This window comes from Malurus melanocephalus, unplaced genomic scaffold (assembly GCF_030028575.1).
Source record: "Malurus melanocephalus ecotype Western Australia unplaced genomic scaffold, MMel_1.1 scaffold_174, whole genome shotgun sequence".
Classification (NCBI taxonomy): Eukaryota; Metazoa; Chordata; class Aves; order Passeriformes; family Maluridae; genus Malurus; species Malurus melanocephalus.
The window spans coordinates 281,045-290,210 of record NW_026623406.1 but is presented as its reverse complement, the minus strand read 5'-3'; the positions used below and the strand labels follow the sequence as shown (position 1 = coordinate 290,210).

Here is a 9,166-nt window from a genome sequence, read left to right as displayed (position 1 = left end):
TGTCCCGTGTCGCGGAGCGCCGCCGCCAGCTCCAGGCACGGCCCGGCCGCCAGCGCGGGCTGCCCCCGCTCCAGGTGCAGGCGGGCGGCGAAGGCCCCGCAGCTCTGCGCCGCCGCCACATGCTCGCCGAAGCCGCCGCGCAGCCCCAGGCGCTGCCGCAGGTCCCGCTCCTGGCGCAGGAAGAGCCGCGCGGCTTCGGCCAGCGCGGCCGCCTCGGCGGGGCCGTGGAACAGGCTCTGGGCGCAGCGCGCCACGGCCAGCTGGCACCAGGCGGCGTACGGCAGGCTCTCCTGAGCGCGCAGCTCCCGCGCCAGCGCCGCGAACTGCTCCGCCGCCTCCGCCACGTTCGGCTTCCGCAGGAACCGCCGCCGCAGCTTGGCCGACACCAGCCGGTACCGCGATAGGAAGTCCCCATCCCCGCCGAGCCCCGGGCCGGAGCCGCCCGCCCCACCGGGGCCGGAGCCGCCGCCCGCCGACAGCATCGCGGGCCCAGCACGGAACTGACGCGCCGCGCCGGGCCGCGCACCGCCGAGCGCCAGCGCCCAATCAGCGCCCGCCCCGCCCCGCGCCGCCGGCCAATCAGCGCCCGCGCCGGCGGCTCGTGGCAGTGCGGCGTGGAGAGGGCGCGGCTACTGCAGACCGCGGGCCCATGATGTCACCGCCCATTGTGGGCGCGGCTCTATGGTACAGGCCCCGCCCAGGAGGCGTGGCTAAATGCGCGRGCACCGCCCCAGGCATGCAGCGGGCCACGGCAGGGCTGCGCCCCCTAGCGGCGGGGAGGACCTGGGCTCCCACTCATGCTCCGGCCCCACGGGACGGGACGGGACGGGGAAAGGGAACGGGAACGGGATCAGACGGGGAGAGTGCCAGGCTCTGGAGCTCTCTAAAGGAACCGCAGTAACCAGGTTCAACCAAGAACAGTTCACCCAGATAGTAGAAGGCGGGTGGATGAGCCTCCTGGCCAAATGATTGTGGGTGGCAGCAGGAATTTTAGGTGACAAAAAGGGTGACAGGTAGACACTTGTACAAGAGAACTATTGGGGTCTCTAAACAGATAAACCGCGCCTGACTCAGGGAATCCGCAGCGCTGAAAATATTTGGTGCCGGAGAAAGCTAAGTGAGCATGGGACAGACACCACGTGTGCTTGTCTGCTTCTCGCTTTTTCCCTGAGCGCCTCCTGGAGGCACGGCCCGGACTGGGCTGGCCCCTGGGCTGGCTGGGAGAGGCTCTTCCTGCCTCCTGTCCGTAGGAGCACATGCACTCACTCTGCGAGCTGAGGTGACACGGCTCCTGAGCCCTGTCCTCTGCACCCACACTTCCCTCCTGCTCTCTCCGCAGTCCGAGTATCCCATCGGACAGGCTCGGTGGCGGCTGGCACTGAGCTTTCAGTCTGTCGCAGGCCAGCTCAGCGCAGTCCCGCGGGTGCAGTGACACTTGGCTCCCCGTGTCCCATCGGWACAGGGGTGACAGCTCAGCCCATCCCAGCACCGCGCTGTTCTGCGCACGCCGGGGCTCTGCGGGCACGGCACGGGGCGGTCCCTGGGTTCCAGCACCGCCCGGCACCGCGCCTCTCACCGCGCCCCTTCCCTTCCCTTCCCTTCCCTTCCGCTCGCCGCGCATTTCGCTGCCGGAGCGGGTCCCTGTCGCTTCCCGGAGCGGGGCCGGTGTCCAGCCCGTGCCGCTGTTCGGCTGCCGGCGGTGGCCGCAGCCCCTTGCACCCCGCCATGGCTCTGTCCTGCGTGTTGAGGCCACCGCGCTGCCTCCTCCGCGCTCCGCCGCTCGCCCTGCTCTGCCTGCCCGCTCCGCGCCGCAGCCTGGTGACAACCACAGCAGCGTGGGAAGGGAAGAAAAAGGCCAGGGAGAGCTGCAGCCTGCCAGAATCCTCCTGGGAGGARAGGTACGGCTTTTCCAAAATGACCAAGCATTCTTTCAAAGCAGCAAGCACCTAAAGCTATGATAGTGGTGGGTTGCGAGTGTAGTTTACTTCCATCCAGTAGGAATACAAGAGCCACGGTTCGGCTCGTTTGCCAGGAGTCTGGCCKGAGGATGGGAATAGTGGAAAAGAAAAATGAAAAGTTCTGAGAGGAAAGGAGCAGATAAGTTGCYATATTGGCAAGCAAAAAGTGACAGTCCATTTGATTTGCAGTCCTGTATGTCAAAGCAGTTGGCACTGGGTGCTTTGGAAGCAGCTCCAAAATCCTAGTAAGCAATAGCAGCAATCTAACAAGCGATGGGGTGATGTTTTCCATTCGCTCACGAAGTCAGAAGTCAGTGAACAGTTATGAGTGTTTGAATCATATCAGCCTCAGCCCTTACTCTGTCTGGCTTTTTAAAAATCAGCTGTCATGTGTTTTSTTCTTGCTTGTTCTGCCTTGGGTATGATTAATGGTGGTTCTGAGGTTTATCTCTAAACTACTTCTGTGTGGGTCAGTGAGAGTGGGCASCTTGAAATTCCCTGCCTGCTACACACAAACTGCATTTCACAGTGGTTCACTGGGAGTTTGGGTGTTCACAGCCAGCTGTGGTGCAGAGCCCACACCAGAACACTGCCCATGAAGTAGCTGAYRGGGATGTTATGCCATAGGAATYRGGTCCAGTAGCTCTGGGCAATGCCTTGATGTTGTGCTTTCCAGGTTAGCAAATGCAGTGACACCACTGTGGAGACTTCCCTACCAAGAGCAGCTGCAGGTAAGATGTTTTAACTCAGACTTTTCTCTGTTGTGTTGCCCTAACTGTCCCTCCTATCACCTTGAGCAATAACCATCCTAATGCTGTAAACTCTGCAGACCCCATTTACTGCTGCTTTAATCCTTCATTGTCATGACAGCTGGGAAGTGATACAGAGAATGTGCACTTGCACAGTGACCCTGTCCTCTGTGGGACTGCTCTGCTTCAGTGGGGTTTCAGGTTAGACAGCGTGTTCCAGGCCAGCATTTGGGGACCATATCCACAGATTTTTCTCTCTTCCTGTTGGTCCAAGCAGCTGTGGTTATGAAAAGGGCAGAATTCCTCTGGGGCTACATCTTCACTTGCAGTATTTCCTGCTGTTGAAATCCCAGAGGTGGGTGATGAAGAGCTCCCCACCATCATGTGGTCCTGTGAGAGTGTTTCTGCCTCAGAACTCCTCTGCAGGTAAAGTATGAAAGCCAGAGGAAGATTTTGCAGACACTGGCATCTCGTCTTGAGGAGCTGGGAATAGATGCACAGAAACCTGGTGGGCTCTGCTGTCCTCTCCAGCCTGTAGTCCCTTCGGTGAGTCCCATGAGAATGCTGTCCCCTCTGAGCCACTGACTGTCCCTCACTCAACAGCCCAAGAGTCTCATGGGGGGCATTATTTGGTTGCAGAGAGTGTGTCTGTGGCAGTGCTTGCTAACTTCAGCTTTACAGCCTGTGACTGCCCAAGTGTGAAATAAGCCCAGTGCTTAGGAAGCCTTTTTTGTGCCCAAGGTCCCCCTGATAAAGCTGTCACCATTCTGTCACAGAGAGCCACTTCTTGTGCCCAAGTTCTGGGGTTCTTATGCACAAACTCCATTTCTGTGTTTTGTACATTCACATATATCTTCCCATGTAGAATGGCTAGGCTGGGTTTTGGCTTTTCTCCATTGCTTTTTCCTTTAATTCAAGGCTTTACTTTTCCTTCTTTTCTYCCTCAGCCCATCATTAATGGCTACCGAAACAAATCAACTTTCTCTGTGAACCGAGGACCAGATGGGAACCCCAAAACTGTGGGGTTGTATGTAGGAACTGGCAGAGGTCAGTGCAGGACAAGAAACTCAGAAAACTGCTGGCATGGGCTGTGGAAAGGAGGAAAGGACTCTCCACAGCTTATCATGTCAGGTACTACCATGGTTTACCTGCCCTGAACCAGAGCAATTAAATACCTGTCCATGTCTCTCCAGAAAGAAATATTGTCTGTGTGAAAGCCARCCATGTGGAGAACATACCCTCAAAACACAAACAAGTAGCCCAGGTAAATAAATAAGGCATGTCTGTCCTTTAACTGTGGAATAAAGAGATTGCAATAATTCTTATTTGGGAACACATTGTGATTTGAGTTATTTAGTATTATCAAGTCCATTTTCATGTTCTGAAAAGTTTCATGCCTAGTTCTAGTTTGTGGATAAATACTTTTTCAAAAMTCACATGTTAATGTTGCAGCCTCTAAACTGTCCCAAAGAATGAAGTTAATCAAGTGACAATGAATTTCTKCCAATCTATTAAAATACATAAGAATTGAAAATTGAAATTATTAAAATGTGTTGTCTTTCAAGAGCCTGGAAAGARCTTTCAGCCAGTGTATTGAAATCAAACAGAAAAAGAAGATCACAGTGGTGGAAGGGCTGCCTGTCTGCAGAGCTAAGAGCAGGGCACTTGTGTTCATGATACTAAAGGTGCCATTTCCCCTCTGCTCAGTGCTATGAGGAGTTCATCTGTCACTCACCCCTGGACTCCTGCATCCTCTTCCATGAAGGAGGGCACTGGCGGGAGCTCGTGGTTCGTACCAGCAGCCTTGGCCACACCATGGCTATTGTCACCTTCCACCCCCAGGAGCTGGGCCAGGTGAGCATGTGGAGGCAGAGCAGGAGGCACAGCAGGTACCTGGCTGAGCTGASCCTGCTGGCTGTGTTGCTGGGGAGAGGGGTCTAATCAGGTTACCCAAACAGGCAGCTTTTCTTTTCTGGCTCTTGACAGGAGGCACTGGCTACTCAGAAAGCATTGCTGAAGGAGTTCTTCACRTGTGGACCTGGAGCAGTCTGTGCCTTGACTTCACTTTATTTCCAAGAGAGGTAAATGCCTCGACATGGGGAATGAGTTGAAGCAAAGCCACCTCCTTTTTCTACCCTCTCTCTGATCAAATTCAAATTCCACCWGTGCAGGGAGTGTTTGAAGAGAATGACGGATGTTTGGGTCCCTCTTGAAGACATTTTTAAGATGGCCCCATCTTTTATTTTTCCAGACTTGGAATACATGAATACACTATGGCTCTACCATATGTCTGGGACACACAATGGCTCTACCAGTTATGAGTCTGGAAAACTAAAGAAAAAATTTACAGTAACTATCCCAAGACACTAAATCACATTAGCAGCAAAACTGGGGAACAGACCCAAGGAGTGCTGCCTTCTGCTAAATCATTTTGATTCTTTTAATGAAACTTAGGCTGTGCAGGTCACAGATCTCTTACAAAGAATCAAAATTCTTTGATCTTGTTGATAGGCTCACGTGAAATAGAAGTTGCTGAGGGGAAGAGCCATCCTCCAGTCCCACGAGCACCCTGGGAATGGAAACCAGCTCCTTTGTGCTGCCTTCTAACAGGTGTTTTTTGTGATCTGCCAGCACCATGACACGCTGCTCCCATGAGCAGGCCCCCTACCAGCTCCTCCACGGAGCACCGCACATCTTCGAAGAACTGCTCGGCCTGAAGTTCCGCATCTCTCCCGATGCCTTTTTCCAAGTCAACACAACTGGAGCAGAAGTTCTGTACCAGACAGTCGGGGAGCTCTGCCAGGCTACTGGGGACACTGTCCTGCTTGACATCTGCTGTGGGACAGGTGGGTTCCTGGGCTCCCAGAGCTTGTCATTCCAGAATGTATTCCTTGTTATGTGAAAGCCTGTTTCTTCACCATGAATGTGTGGAGTATTTTCGTTTCCTGTGTTTCCAGGCACAATTGGACTCTCTCTGGCTCACAGWGTGTCCAAGGTCATTGGTGTTGAGATGGTAGAGAAGGCAATAGAGGATGCCAAGTGGAATGCAGCATTCAATGGTGAGTTCAGACTTGCTGTGACAAAAAGTTTCAAACTAAATGCYGAAAAATCTGAAGTAGAAGTGAGCAGAAGGACTTTAACCAGTTCTACCTAACTCTTGGTGAGACTGAGTTCATGTTGCCTTTTTGTTTCACAGGGATCTCAAACTGTGAGTTTCACAGTGGAAAGGCAGAGGCTGTGTTACCACAGCTCCTGGCATCGTGGGAGGATGCCCGACCGCTTGTTGCTGTGGTGAACCCCTCTCGGGCTGGCCTACGTGAGAGCATATGCTATTTATTTTCATCTTTAAATAGAGAGTTTTGAACAAGTTCCGTGAGACCTGTTACATTGGCTCCAAACCCTTTCCTTGCTTCATCTCTAGTTTCTTACCTTGTTGCTGACAGTAGCTGAAATCCTATAGAGTCTTCTGTTTTCAGTGCCTTTATCATACTTTCTCTTTAGCTCCAGTCCTTTTTCCATCTTTCAGTGGCTTACATAATTATTTAGGAGAGAAAGGACTTCTGGAGGTCTGTGTTACAATCTCTCAACTATAGAAAGGGCGGCTTTGGAGTTGTATGAGGTTGCATAGGCTGTAAAGCCTCATTGAAGTTTGAATGTGTCCAAGGGTGCATCCCCTCTCCTGGAAATGTTTTCCTTAATATATTTAATCAGAATTTTCCCTTGCTGCCATACATCTATTGCTTCTCATCCTCTTATTGTGCCCCTCTGAGAAGATTCTCAGTTCTCTGTAATCCTCATGAGGCCCCTGAAGAYAGCAAATGGATCCTTGCTTACCCTYTCTTTYCCAGGCTGARTWTMCCCAGCCCTCAAACTGTCTCAGWRGCCTCCCCTGGAGTGGTACTGGGAAGTCACACACTGGTCCTGGTGCCCAGATGCACTCTCCCAAGTGTATATGGAAGGTTTTATGTGCCTTTRCTTAATTGAGTAACCACTTTTCTCTCTTCCTTCATTCCCCTGGGAGACAAAGGGATTCCTCCCATTGCACTTTTCTGCCAAACTGGCTAAGCTGTCAGCAGTGTGGGCTGTACCCGTGGCCTCCTGAGAGACTGAGACAGAACATGGCAAAATACGTCTCTGTATTTTTGACAGTTCAGTGCCGTTCTGCGATGCTGTGCAGTCATTCCTTCTGGAGAGCTCAGGGTGGTGGTGGGTCCCTGGCACAGCAGGGTGTCTGTTTTTGCAGATTACAGGGTTGTACGAGCCATCCGGAACTGCAGGTCCATCCGCAGGCTGCTCTACATCTCCTGCAAGCCAGAGGGTGAAGCCATGAGGAACTTTCTTGAGTGAGCACTCCCCTTCTTTCTACTGATCTTAGTGACAGACCCTATTAAATCCAGACAAGGCATCAGTGAGGAACAGAAGATAAGGCAAACGTGGCACAATGGCATTGTGCATCCTTCTCCAAAAAAACCCCAATCTGGATGTGGGATACAGAGTCCATCAGTTCACTGCAGGAAGGTTGGCCCCTAGCCAAGAAAGTGAAGCCAACATTAGTCACCAGCTTAAGGGTTAATCGTGTAGCTTTATCTGGTCAGCTTTTATCTGGGGTAGATCCAGGTGATAAATGTCTGCAGGTAGCCAYGAAGGCAGTGCAAAACTGAAATTTGAGTGTCTTTCAGCTGGGATGGTTTCTGAGAAAGGGAGCTTTAAGGGACTGTTCAGCTTGTCCCTGAGATTTCCAGAGCTGGTTTGGGATTCAGTGTTGGTTCCATATCTCAGCCTCTGAGGAATGTTAGCCAAACATAGWCCCTCCTTGGTGCATCTCCCCTGTGATTCCAGTGGTGGGAAGGCTTCTGCTACTGGTCTAAAGGATGCTCTTTGCTTTCCACAGGCTGTGCTGCCCACCTGACCCACGGAAGAAGCTGGTAGGGGAGCCATTTACCCCYATGCTGGCTATTCCTTTTGACTTRTTTCCTCACACTGTGCATTGTGAGCTGGTGCTGCTCTTCACYCGCTGACAAGGAGGCAGATATGAGCTCTGAGAGCTTGGGAAGCAACCTCCTACCATCCTGAAGACCCAATGTAATTAGGATTTTAACTTACTTTCTGGAAAGTTGTATAAAAATAAATAATATTGGTTTTTCTCTTACTTTGGGTTGCCTAGCAGCACTGTTCTGTGAAGAACCACTTGAATTTCTGGGGTGAAAAGGTTCTCTGTGGCATTTTACCACCCTTCCTTCCTCTGTAAATCTTGGGCTAATGGTTAAAGCAKCCTGGAAAATACCCTCTCCCTGTGTTGAAGAGTATGCCCAGGGCGGGGAGATTGGTGTTTGAGCTGCAGTTTGTGCCCTGGATAATGGGAAATCGCTGGAGCCTCAGGCAAGGAGCTGTGAATGGGCGCTGACCTTGTGCCTAACAAAGGACATGGGACCTCCAGTGCTGGCTTCTCACCCACAGCCTGCACAAACCACTGAACAGTGGGAAGACACCAGGCTCTAATTTTCCACTKCTCAGAACTGTTGTACAAGGGGTGWGAGATTCAGGATGGAAGAGTATGAAAGCCCAGGGACTMCTTTGTTGGGGTCCCTGCCTGGAGGAGGAGACACCAGCTTTGGCAATGAGATTTTTCTGTAAAAGGAAATGAAGAGAACAGATTTCAGTGTCTCTTTTCACACCTGCCTCCCCTTTCCCCACTAATGGTTGCTGATGCCTAAATATGAAATGCCTTGTGAAAATGTCAGCAGCAATATTTTTCCTCCTAGGATGTTCTGCAATGGCATATTATAAATTTTCTTGTGTTTTGTATGTGTCCTGTCCTGTTCACAGTGTTWTGTGAAGCTCTTCCAGAGATAGAGCTGCTGTCAGGGGAGGGAAGCCTGAGTGAGCAGAGTTCTCTTGAGAGAGTCCCAGAATGTTTTGAATCAAGGCTGATAAACTTCCAAGGAAACTGGGAGAGCTGTCTGTGTTTTTCAGACTTTTAACTCCACTCCTGAGCTTTGATTAATAACAACAACCAGTACTCAAGCCATGGGGGCTCAAAATACATATGTTTAGGACTTGAGAATTACTAGACCATAAATGCAGTGATGATGAGATTCCTGACAGGCATAGGAAGTGTCACTCTCGCACTGTCCCATGAGTGTAGGTAATTTACACRCTGTTGCAGCCTCCTGCTTTCCTTTTATACCAAAGGATGCAGTATTCCAGCAGTTTGGTTTAATATAATTATACATTRGTTTCTCACTGTGAGATCTGAATAGATTTCTGCTAGGTTTTGGTCAAAAGGAAATTTGTTGCACATTGCAGGGGAGAGAGTGACTTTAAATCAGAAAGTAAYAGAGGATCAGAAAACCTTTCCTCTTGCCTGGAACATACAGGACAGCTTTTATCTGCAATGGGGGTGGGTGGTATGAGTGGCTTCACCTTCCCTTTTGGGCATCAGGTTCCAGGAGAACCACA

The 9,166-nt window shown here is 51.4% G+C and overlaps 2 protein-coding genes across 3 annotated transcripts; one reads left to right on the top strand and one right to left on the bottom strand.

The window, feature by feature from the left end:
• Positions 1 to 5: 5 nt before the first annotated feature.
• On the bottom strand, positions 6 to 512 carry F8A1 (coagulation factor VIII associated 1; the record flags this gene model as incomplete). Its single annotated transcript, XM_057372546.1, has 1 exon — positions 6 to 512. A coding segment is annotated over exon 1 (477 nt), but the record flags the coding sequence as incomplete, so codon positions are not given.
• A 1,073-nt stretch (positions 513 to 1,585) lies between these two features.
• On the top strand, positions 1,586 to 7,726 carry TRMT2B (tRNA methyltransferase 2 homolog B). 2 transcript variants are annotated; one of them, XM_057372564.1, is made up of 12 exons: positions 1,586 to 1,898; positions 2,635 to 2,689; positions 3,134 to 3,253; positions 3,655 to 3,754; positions 3,901 to 3,971; positions 4,415 to 4,561; positions 4,694 to 4,788; positions 5,339 to 5,553; positions 5,665 to 5,766; positions 5,904 to 6,023; positions 6,951 to 7,050; positions 7,599 to 7,726. In XM_057372564.1, the coding sequence occupies exons 1-12, from the start codon at positions 1,726 to 1,728 to the stop codon at positions 7,723 to 7,725; spliced, it is 1,425 nt and encodes a 474-aa protein (XP_057228547.1). In that variant the 5' UTR covers positions 1,586 to 1,725; the 3' UTR covers position 7,726. The 2 variants fall into 2 exon arrangements, with proteins under 2 accessions (XP_057228547.1, XP_057228546.1); XM_057372563.1 differs by lacking the exon at positions 6,951 to 7,050 and having other exon boundaries at positions 1,594 to 1,898; positions 7,599 to 7,709.
• Positions 7,727 to 9,166: the final 1,440 nt, after the last annotated feature.